This window comes from Ceratotherium simum, chromosome 10 (assembly GCF_057802395.1).
Source record: "Ceratotherium simum simum isolate JZ-2026a chromosome 10, ASM5780239v1, whole genome shotgun sequence".
Classification (NCBI taxonomy): Eukaryota; Metazoa; Chordata; class Mammalia; order Perissodactyla; family Rhinocerotidae; genus Ceratotherium; species Ceratotherium simum.
This window is the reverse complement of record NC_141909.1, coordinates 2,521,780-2,545,407: the sequence shown is the minus strand read 5'-3', so window position 1 is coordinate 2,545,407 and position 23,628 is coordinate 2,521,780. Positions and strand designations below refer to the sequence as shown.

General features: G+C 51.9%; 1 protein-coding gene across 1 annotated transcript; it reads left to right on the top strand.

Moving 5' to 3' along the window:
• Window positions 1-1,723: 1,723 nt before the first annotated feature.
• On the top strand, window positions 1,724-23,353 carry TEX29 (testis expressed 29). The gene is made up of 5 exons (XM_087435778.1): window positions 1,724-1,901; window positions 9,800-9,910; window positions 20,937-21,006; window positions 21,788-21,957; window positions 23,217-23,353. The coding sequence occupies exons 1-5, from the start codon at window positions 1,844-1,846 to the stop codon at window positions 23,351-23,353; spliced, it is 546 nt and encodes a 181-aa protein (XP_087291904.1). The 5' UTR covers window positions 1,724-1,843.
• Window positions 23,354-23,628: the final 275 nt, after the last annotated feature.

The window sequence follows — 23,628 nt, the reverse complement described above, 5'->3', positions numbered from 1 at the left end:
ACACGAGCCCTTTGACCCCACTGGGGCAGGTGGTTCCTGCTTCCTCTTTCTCGATGCAGCCCCTCCCGCATTGTCATCCCTCCTCTCCTCACTGTGTCCTCACGGGCTCCTTCCCGGCTAAATCCTGCCAGTACAACCACCCTCCTCCGGCAGAAACCTGGGCCTGGTGAAGTCCAGTGTCTCTGCTCTGGCGAGTATGACGAGGGACACATCAGCTAGCAGCCATGCTGGCTCCTTGGGCAGGCCGTCCCCTCCACTCGCCGCTCCTGGTGACCTATTCCGCTGCCTGGCTGCCCCTCGGGCACTCCTTGCTTCCCACCCTCGTCTGGTCCCCTCCTCTCACTGCAGATTAATGCTTCCCTCGCTCGTCTTCTGGAACACGGTGCCACGCGGTGCCTCCCGCCACCCGGCCGCCCCATCCCGTTTGCCCAGAACACCCTCCCCAGTGGCATGCTCCGCTGGGTGCTGTCACACATGCTGATGCCCTTCCATTCCAGCTGCCTGCTGTGCACGCCCCGCTGGGACCTCAGCCCTGACTAGACACACAGACACAACATCTACGTGGCCTGTCCGCTCTAGTGGATTCCAGCGTCCACCTGAAACGCAGCAGCTCCGCCCTTCCAGCCTCCTGGGCGAATCCGTGGTTTCCTTGCTGACTTGTTTTCCCCTCTCACACTCCACATGCCAACCGTCAGCCAGTCATGGGTTCTAAAACGACAGACCAGAAGCACTGGCCGTGACCACCCGGCCCACCCTTATTTCTCTCCTGGATGATGATGTTACTCTTGCCTCCACACGGTCTGTCTTCCACACAGCCAGAATGATGGTGTTACAATAGAATCCGGTTTCTCCTCCGCACAAAATCCTGTCCTAGCGCCCTACTCCCTCCGCGTGAGGCCACAGTCCTTGCGGTCACCTGCGCACTTGCTCCTGGTTTACCCCCGTGACGTCTGCCCCCTCACTTCACTGGGCACTGGCCTCCTGCCGGGTCCTCGCCTCCCAGGCCTGCCTCACCCCAGGGCCTCTGCACTCGCTGCCGCTCAGCCCTGCGCCCTTCCCTCCCTTCCTGCCCGGCCGCTCAGGTGGTCTGGTTCCAGGCTCCCGCCCCTCCCTGCCCAGGCTCCCCATCAGCAGCTGGGCTTCCTTTCCTGCGCAGCAGCGCGGGGCTGACCTGACCTGAGGGGTCTGTTCGTCTCCTTCCACGGGAATGTCCGTCCCTGAGGGCGGGGACTTGTGTCTGTGGCTCACCGTTGTCCCCGCAGTGCCAGCAGAGTGGGCCCTCCGAGGAGACATGTGGTGGGTGTGAGGGCGGGCGTGGCGGGATCAGCACGTGGCTCCGACGCTGGGCCTGGTGGGCAGCTGGCGGGTGTCCCACAGGGAAGAGACGCGGTGCGGGGTCTGGAGGAGGCAGAGTCTGCGACGCCTTGCTTGGTACTGAGGGCTCTTCCAACCCTCCTCGGCCCTGTGAGTGTCCCGTCTGCTCTGCAGCTGCCAGCCTCACAGCCCTGCCCTCTGTGACGTCACGGGCCCTCTGTGACGTCACAGCGGGAAGCGCGGCCGCCACTGGCTCCACGCTCCGCTGGCCGCGCGCAGTGGGAGGGAGGAGGCGGCCAGTTTCTTGTTTGACCCGAACGTTGTTGTCCCCTTGGAGTGTAACTGTGAGACGAGGCTGAGGGGCTCCGCGGGGACATGAGCCGCAGGTGAGACCCGCCCGCCCTCAGCCTGGCCACCTCCAGCCCTGGCGCTGCCGCGGCTGGCCCATCCGTCCGCAAGGTCCTGCCTGTGCTCACCTGCCCTCTCTCCCAGGTTCCCTTGACCCCTCGCCTGTCCTTCAGCTGCCACGATGAGATACGCGCCGGAGTTCAAGAAGTCCCCGGCGCACCTCCTGAAGAAGTTTGCAGGTAACAAGAGAGACCACTGTGGGGGCCGTTTCAACCCACTGCGTTGATGAGTAGCCAGGCTCCAGGCTCAGCTGGGGCAGAGGAGGCAAAGAAACTGGTGTTTTTTGAAATAACATAGGAAAATACTATGAAGTCTTCATTTCCTTAACGTTCCATTGTAAAAACTCCTGAACCTGGGGTTTTCAGCAGAAGAAATATATTTAACTGTTTCCCAGGGAGCCAGAAGTGTCAGACGTGTTCACCATGAGCTGCCAAACTTACACTTCAGCCACTTCAGAATTTTTATGCAGGGGTGACTCTTTTTTAAAGAAAAGCGATTCTCAGTAGTGAAGTCCACCTCTCCTCCCTGTCCCGGGTGCCGGGACCTGAGGTGGGCCACTGTCCCCGCCAGCTGTTGAAGGAACCGTGGGAGTGTGACTTTCTCCATGGTGTGCGGTTAGTGTGTGTAGACAGTGTGAGCGTGGCTACTTAAGACCACGTGGGGGAAATTCTAGAAGTGTGAGGCCACTGGGGGTGGGGCGAGAAGAGGGAAGGCTGCTTCCAGCCATGCTTGTGTGTTCCTTGTATGTTTTTCTCGGCTGAGGGTGTATTTATGCATTACTTTTCTAATAAACTAAGGAGAAGGAAGCGGAAGGAAGAGAACTGTGGTTTTCTTGTTCGTTTGGCTTGGGATGTGGACTGACCAGGAGGTTCCGGGCTGGCCAAGCTGCCTTGAGACATTTAATCCCTCCGCTTGGCAGGAGGCGGGAAATGGCTTGTTACTGAGGACGGCGGAGCCCAGCTCTGGAGCTCTGGATGGGCTCTGGGACCCCCGGCTTGCAGGAAGGCTGTGCTACCCTGGGAGCCCCTCCTGGGACCTGTCCCCCGGGGCTCCGTCACGAGGCGGTGAGGACACGGGGGCCCAGGCTGCCCAGGGCCAGGCCCAGGCTGCAGGGGGCTCGCAGGAGGGGCCACTGTTCCATCCACAAGGCCCAGGGCAGAGGAGGCGGCGGCTTACCCCTCGGGGCGCCGAGCGGGCAGCAGAAGGTCTCCTGGGGGCCCCACCTGGGAGGAGAAGTCCCTTCTGGGTCCCTGGAGTGGGCCACCTCTTTTACTCTCTGCTTCAGGGCTGAGCCCCCTGGGCTGTGTGACAAGAGCCCAGGAGTGGTGAGGACAGAGAGCAGTCTCCCCCAGCTCTGTGAGAGGGGAGCCTGGGGCTGCAGGAGGCTGGCTGGGCGCCCCTTCTCCAGGTGGAGCCGGGGTGGGAGGTCACCCACATGTACCAGGAAAGCTGAGCCCTGCCCAGGCTGCCCTCGGGTTGGGAGTTTGTCTGCCCTCCTGAGGCTCACAGTGACCTGCTAGCATTTCGCCTGTGATCCGCTCTTCTTCTAGTTGGGGGTGAATATAGGCATGTGATAACATGTCTCTGTGTCCTCCGTAGACGTGCATGTGGCTGTTTCCCGTTTTTACTGAAGCTCATTGGTAAACTGTTAGATGACGGCTGGTTTTGTCAGCACCTCCTGGCCGGCCTGTTTTGGAGCTGTTGCAGGGCGCCCCCGGGTGGGCACTGGCCACTGCGGCCAGGGCAGGTGGAAGGGGTGGGCAGGTGTGGGGAATGAGCAGGTGTGGCAGATGGGCAGGTGGAGGAGGTGGGCAGGTGTGGGGAATGGGCAGGTGTGGCAGATGGGCAGGTGGAGGAGGTGAGCAGGTGTGGGGGATGGGCAGGTGTGGGGGATGGGCAGGTGTGGCAGATGGGCAGGTGTGGGAGGTAGGCAGGTGTGGGAGATGGGCAGGTGTGGGGGATGGGCAGGTGTGGGGGATGGGCAGGTGTGGGGGATGGGCAGGTGAAGCGAGCTGTGGGATCACAAGGTGTGGCCTGGATGACAGTGGGTCCAACCTTGGGGCAGAGTCCAAGTCAGCCAGCTGTGCCCATCGGATCCGACCCTCATCTCCGCGACGCAGGCCTGGGCTCCCCCTCCATCCATGAGGCAGCCTGTGAAGGGAAGTCTTGGCCCTTCTTTACAAACCTCCAAGGGAGCTGACAAGCCTTGAGGGCCGGGTTCTGACTTGGTGCCAGGGACCCCTCAGTCGGCCCCTGGGGGCCCTAAGTGGGGACCCCCTCTCCTGGGCCTCATCTGCGGCCCACAGAGGTACAGCCTGCCCAGCAGTCAGGAACTTGCCCTCCTCACATGTATGCTCTGTGCACCTGGCTGCCCGCCTGCAGCCCGGCCAATGTTAGCTCCCTCCTCCTGCCAGGAAGGGAGCGAGAGCCCTGCTGCCAGCCGCTGGCCGGCATGCCTGGCACACGCTGCTCACCCGCCAGCTCCTGGGCTGGAGGTTGGCCCGGGGGCAGGGACGATGTCGTTCTCCCGTGCGTAGTGTTGAAGGCTCACACTGCCCTCGGGACACCGGCCTTAGTGGGCAAATGTGTGAACCATGGAGTGAGAAAAGGAACAGACGAATGAAGATGAGATTGTGGGTGCGGACCCCTGCTAGGGCCCAGTTCATGCCTATGGGCAGCCTCAGCCCCGAGGTGTGGCCGAGAGATGTGGGCCCAGCGTGGCCCTGGAGTCGGGGTCCTTGTTGTCCTCATCTCTGCTCTCCACGGTCCGGCATCTAGCAGGTGCTCCCCAAATGTCTGTGGAACGGACACCGAGACTGACGGCTCTCCAACAAGTGAGTTCTGGGGTTCGCCCAGACCCAAGGATCCGCTCTGGATGTAGTTCAAAGCTCCATCTATGAGATCTGAGTGGCGGGCGCTGGGGGCTCGGCTCCACCCCCTGTAGGAGACTTGGTCCTGTTGAGGGAGAAGACGAGCCGTGCGCCCCACACCGGACCAGGCGGGCTGTGAGTCAGTCTATTAACTCCACAATTATCCTTTGGACACCTGCATTGAATGTGTTCTGTGCACCAGGCACCCTGCTTCTCCCGAGGATAAGAAGAGCCACTGACGTCTCCTGCTTTAGGGGCTGGTGGTGGAGAGACAGCCAAGCTCCCTCAACCTGAAGCAGGAATGCTAATGACAGTAAAAATAGTCATAGCCGAGATAGGGCGTTACTGTGCTCCAAACCCCATGACAATAGGTTGTTTCTTAAATTCTGTTTCATTTAACCCTTCCAGCAGCCCCCCAGCAGAGAGACTATGGGTACACTCATTTTGGAGGTGAGGAAATGAAGACTCTGGTTCCCAAGGTCGTGTGGCCAGAGTGGGGCAGTAGGATTTGAACCCAGGATCTGGCTGTACAGCTGTGCTGTTACCTTTATTGATCTATTATGTATCCTCTGTCTACTGTCTGTCTGTCTGTCTGAGGCTAAGATCAATTCCCTCACAAAGTTGCCATGAAAACTGGAATAGATTCTGTGAAGTGCCTTGTAAACTGTAGGCACCTGACAAATGTTGGGGTAATTTCTGTGGAGTGGCCTATGGGGAAAAAGCGGGGACTCGCACCCCATGGCAGTCTGCTCTCCTCTCCTTGTGCGGCTGCGGGAAATCCCAGAGCCATTAGACCCTCGTCTGAATCCTGTGGATTGAGGCCAAGGCGCCTTCCAGGCCTGAACGTCAGAGGTTAGAATGAGCTCCGGGCGTCCCAGCGCACGCAGGGCTCCCCTGCTCACGACGTGTGCGCGCTCCGCATGGCCGCATTCCCTGCTCACCGCTGCCTGCCGGGGTGGGTCCCCGGGCCCGCCCCACACTCCTCTCAGGAGGACTGGATCCTTTGTTCCAAGACAACTGACATGTGGAGTTTAAAGCTCAGAGTATCCAGAACGTGGGTCTCAAATGTTAGAGATTTTCACAGTCCCTGTTGGCCGATGACGTGTGAAGAGAGGTTTAGGCCTGTCGCATGACTGTGTCAATCTCCCCAGACAGAGAGGGGTGCAGAGCCCCGGGCACTCTGAGTGTGTTGGGGTGCCCTGGGTCCCAGGAGGGAGCCCCTAGCTGGCTGGGATTCCCTCGGGGCACGGGCATTGTCAGTTTTGGCCACCTGAGCACAGATGACGTTCCGCTGGAGAGCGGTGCTGGTTTTACGGGCAACAGCTGTGGGAAACCACATGTGCTTTTTGGAGATTTTTCTTTACAATTAACTTTTCTGAAAAGCGTTTTTGCCGTGAAGTGAGGGAGAGCATGTTCTCAGGGCAAAGCCCCTGGGCACCCCACGGATGGCTGCTGCGCTGGGAGCACCGTGCTTTCGTTCCGGCCTGTCCTTCCTCCAGAAACCTCTCCATGACCTCATCTCAGCACTCACGGCGACACTCTCCTGGAGCCACGGGTCCAGAACTTTCCAGCAGGGGCTGAGGAGGCAGTACGGCTTCGTATATCTGCTAGTGGCCAGCCGCACGCCTTCCTTTCTGATGGAGCATTCTCCCCCACGGCCAGGTTAAGTCTCAGGAATTCTGGAAGCTTCCACAGCCATGAAGTCCAGCGGCTCCTACTGGAGACCTGCCAGGTCCCCTTCTGATCTACTGTTTTACAAACTGCTCTGCAGACCAAAGGGAGAGATGGGGGAGCAGCGGGCATCAGGAGAGAGGACCCGCCTGCTTCCTCCCTCTGGGTGTGGATTCCGAGGCCCCGTCTCCGGGTCCTTCTGGGACTTTGCTTTTTCCTGAGAAGGCTTCCCGGAAGCGTGACTTGACAGACAGAGAGGAAAGCAGGTGGAGGGGGTGAGTAGAAGCTGTGGAACGGTCAGGCATGTTTGGAGCTCGGAGAGGGATCCCTCAGGGGTGCAAAGGCCGAGCCCCTTCTGGGCTGCCCCGGGCATGAGACCCTCACTCTGTCCTCTCCTCACCGCAGAAGACAGTAAATGTGGTGCCAAGGGAGTTCCTATGGCGTTGGAAAAGAAGGCCTCGGCATGTGTCATCAAGTTTGCAGGGGCACTGTGACCTGGGTGACTGTGGGCAGGGTGGCCGTCTGGAGGGGCGTCCTTACCTGGGTGCCGTGTCTAGGTGCTTCCCGAGGTGAGTGACAGGTGAACCAGATCGTCCCCACAGGAGCCATGCACTCCTGTCTGCTGGATCCGCACACGGGCAGTGTCTGCATCTCCAGGGGTCTCCATTTCCTTTTGTCTGAATCGGGCACATCCATGGGCAAATACACACCTGCAGAGCATGTGCGGAGAACCAGCCAGGAGACAGACCCGCACCCCCACTGTGACCCGAGCCACCTGATCCTCCTGAAGCAAAGGTGACTTCTCACAGGGAACCCCAGGCCTGTGTGTGTGTGTTTGTTTGCGTGCACATGTGGTGTGTGCATGCATGCATGTGGTGTGTGTGCATGTGGTATTATGTTTGTGTGCATGCATGTGTGCACAAGTGTGTGCATGCAGTATGTGTGTATGTATGTGGTATTGCATGCAGACAGTGCATGTGTGTGCATGTGTGTATAAGTGGTGTGTGCACCTGGTGTGTGTGTGCATATGTGGTATACGTGTATGTGCACATGTGCATGCATGTATGTGGTGAGTGCATGTACATGTGTGTGCATTTTAAATTATTTATTTATTTTGTCTTGGTCTCTGTTTCTCCAAAGCAAGCGGGAGGACGCGGCTGGCCTGGCCATCTGAGGTGCTGCCAGTCTCCTTTTCCTTGGCCTGGCCCAGGGGCTGCCTTTCTCACGCGGGCTCCGCTGTTCCCTGGATGTCCCGGGTGTGCCGAGAGCTGAGCCTGTGGGCAGCAGGCGTGGAGCCCCAGCAGCTTGGGGCCACCCTGGCTGTGATGTGGTTGACGTGGGGCCTGAGTCTGGGGTGATGGGGTGCGTCTGGGGATCAACACTGCACTGCGGTGGCCAGGCCCTGCCCAGGGAAGCACCCCCTCCCCTCGGGGCTTCTATGCCACTCTGCGCCGGGCATTGGGTACCATTCCCAAGGGAGCAGCATGTGATGGGGGCAGCTGAAGATGCCGCTTCCAGCACCCGATGGTCACGTGACAGGGTGGCCATTGATGTTCTGGGCAGGGGCTGTGTCTAGCACCTCCCTACTGCCCGTGACAGGGGGTCAGTTGGGGGCTACGGGGTGTCTTCAGTAGCGCCACCTGGGCCACTGCCGCCCAGAGCCTTGCCGCCCCCCACCGTGAGCCAAGGGAGCCTGAGCTTACCCCATCTCTCGGAGTCACTCGGGGGATGGAGATGAGAGAGACCCTCCCTGTGGTGACTCGGAAGAAACGCATCCCGACAGCATGGGAGGTCCAGGCCGGGCAGACAGCAGTGAGGAGAAGGAACACGGATGAGGGAGGAGGGCAAGGGAGGCCCACAGGGTCTCAGACATGATGGGGAGACTGCTTCCACACAGCAGGGAGGGGACCAGTTGCTATTTGAAATATTCCATCAAAGCCGTCGAAACGGGAAATCACGTACAATGTTTTCTCACCTGTGGATGAGAACAATCCGTGTGAACAGAAATCATGCTTCACTCAGCGGGTTGTTTCCTGCCCGTGCTGTTTGCTGAAATAAGCACCCGCCGTCCCCTGGAGCAAGGCTGGGAACCCTCGTCCCCTCGGCTCTGTGAAGGGTGCCCGCGGAGCCGCACCGTGGAGAGAGCGGGGTGACGGGGACCCCAGCTCTGCCCCGCCAGCCGTGCGGTCTTGGGGTCCCTGGATCTTTCCAGATGAGGTAGAGAGGCTTGAGCACACAGGAGCTGTGTTTGCCGCCACCGTCCTGTCATCAGGGCCCTGCTCTAATTCTGTGGGAGCCACACGCGGGCCTGGTGGTGGCGGTGGTGCTGTGTCCCTGAGACGGTCAGGGCTGCCCTGCAGGCCTTAGGTGGGCCTCCCTGCAGCCTGGACCGCACTGGAAGTAAAACCTGGCACAGCTCACCTCCCCTTATACCGACAGCCGCTCTGCAGAGCAACTGGGTTCTCGGTGACCACAGGCACCCAGTGAGGCCAGCACACAGCGGCACCCCTGGCCTGGCCTCTGAGCTGCTCTGAGTCCGGGTGGGCCGAGGACAGGCCCCTCCTGCTGGCTCCCTCTGCCCCACCCGGTCAGCAAGCCGGGCCCTGGCATTGGGATCCAGCTCTAGGAGAGGGCGCTGTGCAGGCGGTTAGCAGGCTGACTTCTCATCTTCCGACTCTGCTCAGCCTTTTGTTTCCAGCCCGGCTGGCCGTCCGGTGCGTGCTCCTGCGGCTGCAGTGGCATTCCGGCAGCAGAGGGCCGTCATCGGTCCAGCGCGTCTCTGGCTGGTGGGGAGGCCATGGTGACAGCACTTGGCAAGCCTGGTGTCTTGGGAAGGGAGGAAGGGGCATGAGAGACAATGGGCTTCTTTGGAAGGTCAGGATGGAGGGATGGGCTCCCTCCTCTTCCCCTCGTGACAGGAGACGTGCAGGGCTGCGGGCAGATGTTCTCGCTGCCAAGTAGGGTCATCGGCTGTCCTCAGAGCTGAAGATGTGTGAGGCGTTAGGTAGCTGAGCTGTGCTGAAGATGATCGTTCGCCGTCTCCTATAGTGGATTGCACATTTATGACATTTCCTTTTTTTTTTTTTTGGTTAAAACTGACATTAAACTTTCCATCCTTTTGATTCAGCTTCTAAATTCTGAAATAATCCGCAGCCCATGTGAAATTTTAACTCACTGTGTGCTCGAATGTGAATTAATTGCACGTTGCAACCCCGATTCCCAAATATCCATTGTGTTCAGTCTTTGTGTTCTGTTTTCTTTGTGGAGTGCCGAGCTGGCGAGTGCTCACCGAGACACATTATCTCCTTAATCATTAGAGGGCCCAACGTTCCCCTGTGTAATTAACTCCACGTTATTTTGTTCAGAAGTCTAATTCATTCTCCATCTTAGTTTCAGAGTGGGATTTGTCTGATGCGTAATTAAAAACATGACAAAACCCTCCACACAGCCCACAGAGTGGGCTCCCGTCCCACGCCCTGCAGAGTGATGCGGGGGAGGTGCTCTGGGTGGTAACGTCCTGTGTCTGTGCCCTGCAGTGTGCGACATTCCTCTATATGACATATGTGACTACAATGTCACCAGAAATCGGTGCAAGGAGCTCGGGTGCTGCTTTTATAAAGGCGTCTGCTATGAGAAGGCCGTCCCCGGTAAGTATCCGGGCCAGGCCCGCCGCCTGCGGGCAAAGCCCCGGGGCCCAGAACGGCCTGCTGTCCCGCCCAGGTCTCCACTGCTGGACAGGCTTCCTGGTGTTCCCCAGCCACAGCTCTGCTCAGTGCAGTGGTGGGCGCAGAGGGCTCAGAGGGTCTGTGGCTGGGACTCAGGCCACCAGAGAAAGTCCACTGCTGAGGAGCATTAATTGACATCCCTCATTCAGGGAAGACTCGGGTCTCTCTGGGGGGTCTAGAAGCCTGGGTTTGAGGAAAGTAGTACGAAAGAGGCTGGTCAGGGGCAGGGTGGGCTGCCGCCTGTGTGCAAGGTAAGGCCTGACCAGGGCGGAGCGGGAGCTGTGCAGCCCGGACATGAGGACGACTGAGACCCGGACTGGGGCTTCTCTGCAAGCTCTTCACTGTCAGAATGAAAATGTAGACTTGACACTAAGATCTGCACCCAATCACCTGAGCCTGGGGTGTACCTGGGGAGGCAGGACCAGCAGGGACTCCTGGGATGTGCGGCTGTGGGGGCTGAGGAGTGGCCATCGCCCTCAGAATAGGGCCTGCTTCCTGCCAGTCAGCCAAGGGGGGCATGCAGCTAAAAAGTATTCCAAGGGCAGCAGGAGGGCGTGGGTGTGGAGGAGGACGTAAGCTAGGATGCTGGCCATGAAGGGCTGCTCTGAGTATACTTTCTGGATATTTTCTCACACTTCAGAGCTTTGGCCTTCTGTGCCCCTGGGATTTTCTAAATTAATATTCCCAAACCCTCAAAAATTCCACTTGACGTTTGATTGGTTGTCTTGCCCTTTCAGAAATGAGGGTGAATGGGCTCTGGGACCCTTTGGGAAGGCATGAACAAGCCTGAGGAACAGGGCAGCCCATACAAGATCTGGCCAAAGAGGAGGAAATGCCCCTGTGGATACAAAAAGCCACCTGCTGGCCATGGGGATGCAGCAGCTCCGAAGCTGTGGAAAATGTGTCCTGGGAGCCCCGTCCCAGGCCACCCTTCTGTCCCCCCCACCCAGGGGATAAAGGCACACGTGTTCTGTGGCTCCTCTGTGGGAGGATTTCTTTTCTTTCTTTTTCCTCTAAGTCCCAGCGAGGCTGAGCCCCTCAGGGACAAGACGCTGAGTCCTCTCTCATTCCTGGACGAAGGAAATCACAGACATTAGTGACCGATCAGTATTACCATATACTGGCCCACTGGGCTGCCCGATCCTGCAGACTCAAACCCCACCTAACGCAGCTCCTTCAAGAAGAAAGTGATATTCTCGGCAAAACCATTCAGGAAGCTAAAGCAGTGGCAGGATCCTGGTTCACCCAGAGGGAGAGTGTCTGCCTTGCTTTAAGGTGAAGATTTGACACTACAGGCGAACAAGGAGTCAGTTCGATTCTCAATGAGAGGCCACAACAAATGCCCTTCGTAGCTGGAGGATTTTCTGATGGCGATTTCTCCTTCAGATCTTGAGTCAGAAGGCTTGGGCCCAGATCTCCTTACTCGTCCTGCCCTCCGCCTCCTGGAGACCCAGTGCCCCAGGATCCCACACCTTCCCTTGTACCTGCAGAGAGAAACAATCGGAAGTTACCTCTTTTTTGGTTACAATTTTTATTGAGATAAAATTCTCATGCCACAAAATTCACCCTTTAAAAGTGTATAATTCATTGGCTTTTAGGATATTCACAAAGTAGTGCGACTATCACCACTATAAATTCCAGAACATTTTTATTATTCCAAAAAGAAACCCTGTACCTGTGAAGTAGTATTCCCCATTCTCTTCTCCCTCCGGCCCCTGGCGACCACTGATCTGCCTCTGTGGATTAACCTATTCTGGACGTTTCTTAGAAACAGAATCATACAATATGCGGCCTTTCGCGTCTGGCTTCTTTCACTTACATAATGTCTTCAAGGTTCATCCATGTTGTAGTGTGTGTCAGAAATTCATTCCTTTCTACGGCTGAATGATATTCTGTTGTATGGATTGGCCGCATTTTGTTTATCCATTTATCAGTCGATGGAAATTTGGATTGTTTCCACTTTTTAGCTATTATGAATAATGCTACTATGAACATAAGCATACAGATTTTTGCATGAACATATATTGTCAATTCTCTTGGGTATTTACCTAGGAGTAGAATTGCTGGATCATATATGAACTGTATTTTTAAATTTTTAAGGAACTGCCAAACCATTTTCCGAAGTGGCTGCACCATTTTACAGTCTCAGCAGCAGTGTGTGGGAGTTTCAGTTTCTCCATATCCTCACCAACTCTTGTCTGTCTTTTTGATTATGTCCGTTGTCATGGGTGTGAAGTGGTATCGCGTCGTGGTTTTGATTTGTATTTCCCTGATGAGTAATGGTGCTGAGCATCCTTGCATGTGCTTTTGGCCATTTGTATATCTTCTTTGGAGAAGAGTCTATTAAATACGTTGTCCAGTTTTTTATTGGATTAATTGTCTTTTTATTGTGGAGTTGTAAGAGCTCTTTTTATATTCTGGATAGTAAACTCTTATCAGATATATAATTTGCAGACACATTTTCATAATCTGTTGGTTGTCTTTTCACTTTCTTGACAGTGTCCTTTGAAGCACAAAAGTTTTAGTTTTGTCCAGTTTATCTATTTGTGCTTTTAGTGTTGTATCTAAGAAACCATGGCCTAATCCAAGGTCATGAAGATCTACATCTATGATGTCTTCTAAGAGTTTTATAGTTTTAGCTCACACATATAGGTCTTTGATCCATTTTGAGTTAATTTTTGTATATGGTGTGAGGTAGGGGTCCAGCTTCATTCTTTTGCACATAGATTTCCAGTTGTTCCAGCATCGTTTGTTGAGGAGACTATTCTCTCTCCATTGAATTGTCTCACACCTTTGTTGAAAATCAATTGCCCATAAGTGTGAGGGTTTGTTTCTGGACTCTCAATTCTATCCCATTGATCCATATGTCTTTCCCTAGCCAGTACCACACAGCTTTGATTACTGTAGCTTTGTAATAAGAGTTGAAATCAAGAAGTGTGAGTCCTTCAATTTTGTTGTTCTTTTTCAAGATTGTTTTGGTTATTATGGATCCTTTCATTTTCATATGAATTTTAGGATCAGCTTGTCAATTTCTGCAAAAAAGCCATCTGGTATTTTGATAGGGATTGTATTGAATCTGTAGATAATTTCAAGGAGGGATTGCCATCTTAATAATATTAAGTATTCTGATCCATGAACAAGGGATGTTTTTCCATTTATTTAGGTTGTCTTTAACTTCTTTCAACAACCTTTTGTAGTTTTCAGTGTGCCAATCTATTTTTCTTTTATTAAAGTTCTTCCTAAATATTTTATTCTTTCTAATGTTATTGTAAATGGAATCGTGTTTTTAATTTCTTTTTCAGATTGTATATAGAATCCTAGGTGTATGCCCAATAGAATTGAAAGGTTGCTAGTATATAGAAATATAACTGATTTTTGTATATTGATCTTGTGTCCTACAACCTTCTTGAATTTGTTTCTTAGTTCTACTCACCTTTTAGTTGATTTCTTAGGATTTTCTTTCCTTTTTTTTTTTTGTGAGGAAGATTACCCCTGAGCTAACATCCATGCCAATCCTCCTCTTTTTGCTGAGGAAGACTGGCCCTGGGCTAACATCTGTGCCCATCTTCCTCTGCTTTATATGGGATGCCACCACAGCATGGCCTGACAAGCAGTGCATTGGTGCGTGCCTGGGATCTGAACCCAGGCCACCAGTAGCAGAGCACGTGCACTTAACTGCTACGCCACAGGGCTGGCCCCTTAGGATTTTCTATATACAAGATCATATCATCTACAAATATAGTTTTACTTCTTCTTTTCTAATCTAGATGGTTTTATTTCATTTTGCCTAGTTGCCCTGGCTCAAACCTTCAATACAATGGTGAATAGAAGCAGCAAGCGTGGACATCCTTGTCTTATTCCTGATCTTAGGGGGAAGCTCTCAGTGTTTCACCATTATGTATGATAGTAGCTGTGGGTTTTATTAGATATTTATCAGGTTGAGAAAGTTCCCTTCTCTTCCTTGTTTTTTGAGTGTTTTTTTTTTCTTTTGCTAAGGAAGATTCTCCCTGAGCTAACATGTGTTGTCAATATTCCTCTATTTTGTATGTGGGATGCCACTACAGCATGGCTGATGAGTGGTGTAGGTCCGCACCTGGGATCCAAACCCATGAACCGAGGCCACTGAAGCAGAGTGTGCCTAACTTAACCACTATGCCACGGGGCTGGCCCCCTTTTGAGTGTTTTATCATGAAAGGGTGTTGGATTTTATCAAATTCTTTTCTGCATCTATTGAGCATCTCAATGATGCTTTGTATTGCTCATGTGAATTTGTGTTATTGTCTAGTCTCTTTTCCTTTCATCCTGAAGGACTCCCTGGTATTTCTTGTAAGGCAGGTCTGCTAGTGATGAATTCTCTCAGTTTTTGTTTATCTGGGAATGTCTTAATTTCTCCTTCATTTTTGAAGGATAGAGTGGCAGTATATAACATTCTTAGTTGACAGTCTTTCTCTGTCAGCACTTTGAATATTTCATCCCACTGCCTTCTGATCTCCATGGTTTCTGATGAGAAACCTGCTGTTAATCTTAAGGCTTCTTTATACACAGCATGTTGTTTCTCTCATGCTGCTTTCAATTCTCTCTTTTGACAGTTTATCATCTGTCTAGGTGTGGATCTCTTTGATTTCATCCTACTCAGAGTTTACTGAGCTTCTTGGCTACATAGATTAATGTCCATCAAATTTAGGTAGTTTTTGCCATTTCTTCAGATATTCTTTCTGCCCCTTTCTGTCCCTCTCCTCTTCCTCTGGGACTCCCATTCTGCATATTTGGTACAATCCATGGTGTCCCACAGATCTCTGAGGCTCTGTTAATTTTTATTGACTCTATTTGCTTTCTGTTACTCAGACTGGATAATCTCAATAGATTTATCTTCAAGCTTTCTGGTTCTTTCTTTTGCCTCTGAAATGTACTACTGAGCTCCTCTAGTGAGATTTTCACTTTTGTTATTATACTTTCAACTCTAGAATTTCTATTTGGTTCTTTCTTTTTTAATTAAATAATTTCTGTTTCTTTTTGTTATTCCCTGTTTGGTGAGATATCATTCTCATATTTTAGTTCTTTAGACATGGTTTCCTTTAGTTTTTTGAACATATTTAAAATAGCTAATTTAAAGTCTTCGCATAGTAGGTCCAACATCTGGGCTTCCTCAAGGATAGTTTCATGTGGATGGCCATATTTTGTTTCCTTGCATGTGTCATATTTTTTGTTGTTGTTAAAATGTGACATTTAAAATAATGTGGCAACTCTAAAAATCAGGTTCTCCTGACTCCGCAAATCTGTTGTTGTTGTTATTGTTTTTTTAACGGCTTTTCTGAACTAATTCTGTGAAATCTGTATTCTTTGTGGTGTGTGATCACCAAAGACTCTGCTTTGTTAGCCTAGTGATCAGTTAGTGACTAGACAGAAATCTCCTTGGACGCCTGGCAACAATGTCCCTCAGTCTTTGCTGGGGGCTTTGTGTGAGTGTTGGGGCACACCTTCAACACTCAGCCAGCTAGTTTCCAACTCTGCCTTAATCTTCACTTCATGCTTACACAGAGCCTCAAGGTCAGCCAGAAGTGAGAGGTGGGGTCTTCTCAGGTCTTTCCTAGGTATGTACACAGGCCTGGGCATGCCTACTGCCTTCTAGATTCCAAGGAACGTGTCAGCGCTTTTCAAACCTCCCTATAGTCATCTCATTCCAAAAATTTTCCTTTTAAGTGTTTGGTCAGGCTATTGTTTGTCCCAACTCCTATCAACCACTTCCATTGTCATGCTTTTCAACAATTGCCTCTAGTTGTTTTCAACAAGTGGCTGAGGAAAAGGCTGTTCACGCTAAATGAGCTCCAAGTCAGGTCAAATAAAGACAGCCTTGCAAGTGGGATCTTCCTGTGAAGCACCAGATGGATTAAATAATGACAATTCTCCAAGAATGGGACTTTGAAGGAGCTCCCATCGTGTTCTGCACCCTCCAGTGATGCCAGGCTGCTGGATGTCACCATGATTGTGGGCTGTTGGTTTTCAAGACTACTGTGGAACTGGAGGGTGGGCAGGAGAGGTGGGAATAGGGCAAGTTAAAATGTCCAAAGATCACTGTTCTTACTGATATTCATCTGTTCATCTTGAATAAACAGATTGCTGCAAGCTTTTTGTTAATTTCCAGAGTTCTGAAAAGTTTATTCTGACAATTTTTGCCAGTAGTCTCTTTGCTTTTATCGAGGAGGGAATTTGGGGGGCTCCTCCTCTGCCATTGCTGATGTCACCTTGAAAGTTATTCTGGGCTTTAATGAACCTCTAGTCCAATCGTATGCAACCATGTAGTGAGAGTTGCAACAAGATGCAGTGCTTTCCACTTAAAAGAGTTCATCATTCGCCACCTCTCTCATCATGAAACCTACAGGCTTTAGCCAGAATTTTACTTGAGAGCTCTTTTTGAGTCTCTGTTCTTCCAATGCTGAATGGCCTATCGTATTGCTGCATTTCTACAGCTCTTTCTCTGGGGTGTGTGACACGTACTCCTGAAGCTGAGCTCATGGCACTGGGTGGTGGTCTAGCCATAGTTTGCTGCTTTTCACTTGTCATCTGTTTGTTGTTGTTTTGTGGTATTGGTGGTTTGATACACACATCTCACCATTTGGAGGGCAGCAGAGCATTACAATCTAGCTCATTTCATTTCCGTCATGGAGCTTTGCTCCTTAGAGCACTCTAGCGTCCTGGGCATGTATGCAACTTAGTTTTTCTGAGACATTTACCATCTGGGGCTCCTAAAAACAGAAAACATGAACATCAAAAGGGTGTTTGAGTTTGTCCTTTTGATCTCCTACATGTTAAGAAGCAGGAGACATTCAATTCCCGGGTCAAGTCACAGAACTGGTCATGGTCTTTGGCCATTAATTATCCCAATTTCCTCATATCCCAATGAAACGGAGCCCCAACAGCGTAAAGTGCTGAAATGGATCATTCAAGAAAGATGGCAGCTAATAAGGGCACGCAAATCCAGGCTGCTACTGCTCTTCCTTGTTTTTCCTCTGTCCCACCCCCCGAGCATCTTCTCATCAGGATTTTATGCGCGAGTTGGCCATTTTTTAAATGTTAGTATGTATTTCAAACATTGTTTAAATTAGTACAATCACATTATGCCTGTCACTCTTTTGAAAAATGAGCCTTATTCTTTACAGCACCTTAATTATTAGTGCCCTTAAGGAACCCCTCCCCCCAAAAACCCCACAACTCGCAAGAATTTTTGTACTTGAAGAGTGCTCACTGTTTTGCAAGTGGGTATGTCATTTTTGCATGGAGGCAAGTATTAATCCTCTTTCCATCCTTTCAGTTGTAATAAATGAGTTGTGTGGGCTAGGCTTTTTCTTAACTTCAGGCTTCTTTCAAGCCCGAGAGGTTGGGCCATCTGTGGGAAGAGTCTGGGCAGTGAGCCCTACATTTGGGTTCTCACTGTGCCCTCAAATTATTTTTCATTTCTTTGACATCTTTCTCATTCAAGAAGGCGAATGAACCTTTGTGCTGTGTAAGTTGTAGTATTCAGTGACAGGGTATTATGAGTTCTTTATGCACATAATTCCATGTTATGAAAACCTTTCACCAACTTCTTAAATTGGCTGGTTTGAAGTGCACATTGTGTCATGGCATAATCTGTATTATTAAGAATATGAACTTGGGGAATTAGCATTAGATCTTTGAGAAAGAATTGGGAATTCAAAGAGAATGACTTGCCTTCATTCTTCAGTCTTGATTCAGGGTACATGATTTAACATGTCATTTCTTCCAAGTGTTTGACTTCAGTTTCTTCGTGGGACTTGTTGAGATGATTTCAAAACTTTTGTTTATATTTGGGGGAGAATTTACCAAGATATTCTTTAAAGAAAATAATGCTCTCTTCAATTGCTGCTATTTCTGAATGGTCAATCATAATACATGGCTTATGATAAACCACACATACTGTTCATAAGAAAGAGTGTACTGGCCAGATTCTGTACAGAAAGAATCACAGAGATTCAGTCACTGCCTCTAAGAGCTTGACATCAAGGTCCAAAAATACTTGCATATATAAAGTTATAGAAGATATGCTGACAGTTGAATACTGAAGTATTGTCTGAATATGTGTGTCTCTCCAACAAGACTTCACTCACATATAAATTCTGAATTTGTTTCATGAACCAAGATACAAGATCACACTAAGGAATACACATTCCCTGGAATTCAAGAATTTGAGAGTTACTTTCTTGTCCCTTAAAAGCTCCTAATTCACTCTTTCACTTTATTTGTTCATTGCAATTCAATTCATTCAATGTCATTTAAAGTGCACTTTCTCTGTGCCAAGTCTTATGCTACACCCTTGTATTAGTTATTTATTGCTATGTAACAAATTACCCCAAACTTAGTGGCTTAAAGCAACAACTTAGTGGCTTAGCTGGGTGGTTTGGGCTCAGGCGATTCATAAGATTGCAGTCAAGATGTCAGCCAAGGCTGCAGTCATCTGAAAGCTAGACCGGGGCTGGAGGATCTACTCCAGATGGCTTGGTTTGCTGGCAAGTCAGTACTAGAAGTTAACAGGAAGCCCTTTTCCTTGCCACGAGGTCTGCTTGCATGTCCTTATGACATGATGACTGTCTTTCCCCAGAGCAGGCAATCCAAGATAGAGCAGGGTAGAAGCCACAATGACTCTTTGACCTAGTCTTGGAAGTCACACCATGCCACTGTGCCCTTGGTTCAGAGGTCAGCCTTGTGCCATGTGGGAGCATCTACACTGGGGTGTAAGTGCCAGGAGGCAAGGATCCCTGGATGCCATCTTGGAGGCTGGTTATTATAGCCCTGGAGATTCGAGAGTGAACTTAGGTAAACACACATCCATGGGAAAGGCATCATTTAAAGAAATAAGCCAACTGATTAGAACAAAACTTTCAACAAGCAGTTTCGTGATTCCTTCACTGTTAAATTGTACTAGTCTGTTAGTCCAGCAACCACACAACCCCAAGTCCCATTCTCCCCCTGCATCTTCTCCCTGATGAACTCTCAATCATGGAGTGCCCATTGTGTACTTAACCATTACTTACTGAGCTCTCATCAATTTGAGAAAATTAACTGTTTGGATTACCATCGCTGAACTATTTGGCTTCAACCCACTTTCAGTTTTCCAACTTCAGCCCCCATATCAAGGACCCCGGTAGCATCATCCATTTCCAGAGAACCTGCAGATTAGTCTAGGAATGCACATCCCATTGGAACCATCCTCATGTGCCTGGGAGGCAGCTTTCTCTACGACTATCAACTGTAGCTTACCTTCTCTTGTGGGCTGAATTGTGTCCTCCCACAAGGTATATTGAAGTCCAAACCTCTGGTACCTGTGAATGTGACCTTATTTGGAAACAGGGTCTTTGCAGATGTAATTAGTTAAGATGAGGTCACACTGGAGTAGGGGGACCCTAGTCCAATATGACTGGTGTCCTTAGGAGACATGAAAGAGAACGCCGTGTGAAGACATACTCACATAGGGAGAACACCGTGTCATGACAGAGGCAGAGATCGAGGTGATGCTTCCACAAACCAAGGAATGCCCAGGATTACCGGGAGCCACCAGAAGCTGGAAGAAGCACGGAAGGATCCCCCCTAGAGCCTTCAGAGGGAGCACGGCACTGCTAATGCCTTGATCTTGGACTTCTGGCCTCCAGAACTGTGAGATAATAAATTTCTGTTGTTTTAAGCCACCCAGTTTGTGGTACGAGTTATGGCTGCCTTAGAAACTAATGCACAAGCCAAGGACACTGCATCCAATAATGTTACTACTGGTTAAGGACCGGTGAAAACGGGCTAGAGGGAGAAGGAGGTAAGAGAATTGAGGCAAATCATGTCACTCGAGATAGGAATTTGCAGGTAAGCCAGTTTCTTTACTTTGAAAGGGTATAAAAGCAGTTAGAGAAGAGAATAGTGATGATAATAATACAAGAAGGATCACTGTGCACAAACTATACGCCAGGCACAAGTTAACAACTTCACTTGCATTAATTCTTTTAAAATCCTTTCATCGACCTGATGAAGAGAATGTAGAAGGATGAAACTGGGGAGAGAACATCAGGTGATCCTAGGGCTTCGGCTGGAGCGACGCTCACGTGGAACCGCCAGGGCTTGGGGGCCCAGTGAACACCACCCCTTTGCTTAGCCAGAGTCCTGGGCCAACGAGGGAGTGGAGATCAAAATGTTAGTCTCCAAGAAGGCTCGCCCTCTGGGCACCAGGAGGGCTCCTGCGGTGGGGGTGCCCCAGGATAGGGCTCCGGGTGGGCCATGCCCAGCTCCTCCTTCCCACTCCTTCCTGGGAGTGGAGAGGGGGTGAGAATTTACAGCAATTGATGCTCCTACGCAGGGAAATACGGGAATAGAGGCCGCCCCCTCAGAGTCACCTGGAAGGGTCTGGCTCTTCTCTGGGGATGTGCTTAGAGAAGACATGAGCAGTTCGGGGACAGAGGAAGCCCCTTGTTAACACAGAAAAGCTCAGTCAGTGAAATCTGAAATCAGACCAGTGGAATTTGTCTGTCATCCAAAAAGCATTTTCCTTATGTTCCGTTTTGGGAGAACTGACCTGAGGACTGAGGAACCGTTTCCAGGGAGTTGGGGGCGGGTGTGGTGCCCAGGTCACAGGAGGCGGTGAGCTGCTGTTTTCTGGAGAACAGATGGGGGAGCCCTCCCTGCAGGCTCTCCTCAGTGGGCAGTCCTCAGGTGTCCTCTGGTGGCCACTGGCCACCACCTTGAGTCCCTCCGGTGGAGCCTCACCTGTCAAGGGCAACTTTGAGCCCCTGGAAGCAGTTTCCAGGCAGGCAGTGGAGGCGGGTGGCGCCTCCGGTGCTCAGGGGTGAGTGGGCGGGGTGGGCCGCAGGGCAGGGGCTGCTGCGCCCACGGTGGGGAGGCCTGCCTTGTGCACTGGCCCTGGGTCCCAGTGGTGATGGCCTGACCTGTCTTCCAGCGTACGTGCAGGTGTTTTCTGCCTTGATCGTCATCATCGCGGGGGCCTTCGTGATCACCATCATTTACAAGTCAGTAACTCACACGCAGAGCTTGGAGCCTGAGGGGGGCGGGAGGGGGCCTTGCCTCGGCCGGTGCTGTTGGGCCTCGAGGAGCGCCTGCGATGGATGGACACGAGCCTGCCCGAAGGGCCCCCCTCATTTTCGCAGAGCTCCCGGTAAAACCTCACCAGCGACTACCGAGCACCCGACCCTGCCGGGCTCTGCCGTCCCGTCTCACCCCACAGCCTTCCCGCGCCGGCGAGTGGGGCGCGGGCTCCCCCGGCTGTGTCTGCAGAGCCCGGCCGACATTCCCATCCAGGCGGCCCGCGCCCCTCCGTGCGGTGCTGGCGCCCCGGTGGAGCCGTGTGCCGTCTCCCCTCTTTGTCACGGTGACGACGGGCACGCCCGTGGGCAGAGCTGAAACTCACGTTCTCACTGGGGGCCGAGGTGCCTGCTACCACGGCCTCTCCCCGTGACACGGACAGAAGCCTCTGAGATTACGAGTCGCTTCTCCCTTCCCACCCCGAGCGGTGCCGGGGGCGGGCGCGCCGCCTGGCTGTGCGCGGCCCCCAAACACGCTCGCCGTCCCCGCGTCCCGTCCTCGGGAGGCTGGACGCCGCCGCGGTCTCTGTCGGGAGCACGTGTGAGAACGCAAGCGGGAACTCTCGAGACAGAGCAGTGACCTTGACAAATGCACGCGCGTGACCGCAGACCCCGAGTTTTAGGGCGCCGTCCTGGCGGAGGCCCGGATGGCCCACGGAGTTTTCCGTTTTGGATTTCTCTGATGGTGATAAAAGTCTCTTCCCATCAGAGTTGTTCAAGAGAGGAGAGAAAAGGACGTCCCCACAGAAGTGCCTTTGCCGTCCGAGGCGAGTGACAAAGCTGAGGCGGTCCCCCGCGCCGGGGAGCCGAAGCCTGCGAGCGCCCAGCCATCGCACAAGAGCGCCAAGAGCGCCGAGGCCGAGACCGAGGGCGAGCAAGGTAGGCCGGCGGGTGGTCCAGGCTCTGAGGCGCGGGGAGCTCTGCTCCCGTGGGGGTCCGTCTGTGAGAGATGCTCTGCAGCCAGTGGGCCCTTCAGCAACACGAGACTCGCTTTTTAGTTTGGACAACATTCTGGTCTATCTGATCTGCCTGGGAGGGCCGGGTCTGTAGGGGGGATTCTGCCCTCGGTATGGGTTTCCTGCGCTAGAAGCACGTTTCCTTTCACAAATATTGTCTCGCCCTACTCCCTGCCTCTCTGCCATCCCACCGCTCTAACGGGGCCAGTGCCTGGCGGGCAGTGGGTGTGAGTGCAGGCGTGGTGGTGGTGCCGGGAACCAAGCCCCACTTGCAGATTGAATCCTGGAACTTCCTGCAAGGGCAGGCTGGCTGCCCGGTGGTCAGGGGGTGGTGTGAGTGACAGCTGAGTGTTCTGGCCCCTCTGGTTTCCAGGAGGCAGAGGTGCCTGTACGGTATGAACTCTCTTAGGAGGCCTTTGGTAGTGGCTTGTTGGTTTTCACAGGTGAGCGACTTGCTGGGTTAGAGAAGAAACGTGATCAGCTTTATCTTTGGTGATGTTTGTGTGGGACTCTGTCTAGGTCTCTTACTCTCCATTAGTCACAGGGACTGGGTTTTCCTGGAGCAGTCAGGAGAAGGAGGAGGCAGGGTGAAGAGGCCTGCTAGGCATCTCCTTGGGTCTGGAGATTGCCCCAACCGAGGCTGGCTGTGCAGCGACACTTGCCTGCAGGGCACGCGGGCCCCGTCTTGGTGCTCTCTGCGGAGAGAGGCTTCCCCTCTCCCAAGAAGCGGTTTCTCTCCCAGGAGCTAGGGGAGAGAATGTGGCAGCGCAGACCCACCTACCCAACTCGTTTTTGAGTGAATCATGGCCATGTGGATGTGTGCCGTGTAGACGTGTTCACAGACCTTGATGAAATTTCCTTAGGATTGATGAATATTCCATTCCAAAAAACACTTTTTTTTTTGTTTTAAATCCAGCAACACTGACAATAGGAGAAGATGAAGAAAGTGAGGATTGAAATGCATGACGAAGAAAAAGTCAAGATTGGTGGAAATATCCAAATGAAATGTACAGCCGGGGAATCGCTGTTAAAACGTGTCATGGAATGACCACCCAATGAGAAAAAATAAAGGTATTTTGAATGCTTCTTGTTTCGCGCTGTCTTATCCAATGCGGTATTTTTACCTTAGGGGAGACAGCCTTGGGAGGGTGAGAACATTAGCCACAAGCTTTCAGTTTTCAGTGGCACTGCTTGTCACTGATACTGGCATCAAGACCGCTTACAGCACTGACCCGAAGCCACATCACTCAGACGTGCAGGAGATTCAGGACTTGCCCAGCAGTAACTGCACTGATGAGAGGAGCCGCATCAACTTCTGAGAGGCCTGGAACCTCGCTGCAGCTTCCTCAACATCCCTCTTCCACGGCAGAATGCACGAAGGTTCCAGAGTGACTGACAAATGCTAACTGCGGGTGTGCAGGCCAGCCAGGGAAGCCCCTTGGTCTTGGAGAGAATCTGTTTTTCACCTTGGAAACTTGCATTCTCCAGAACAGCTGTGGCTTATACATCCATACATTGCAGGCTTAAAAAAAAAAAAAGAAAAAAAAATATAATATATACATGATAAACCAGTTCACAGATATGTCCTGCTCAA

Coding starts and splice junctions, on each gene's coding strand:
- TEX29 (XM_087435778.1), top strand. CDS start 1,844: ATGAGATACGCGCCGGAGTTCAAGAAGTCCCCGGCGCACCTCCTGAAG. Junction 1,902..9,799: donor CCTCCTGAAGAAGTTTGCAG/GTAACAAGAGAG, acceptor TGTGCCCTGCAG/TGTGCGACATTCCTCTATAT. Junction 21,958..23,216: donor CGAGACCGAGGGCGAGCAAG/GTAGGCCGGCGG, acceptor TTCAGTTTTCAG/TGGCACTGCTTGTCACTGAT.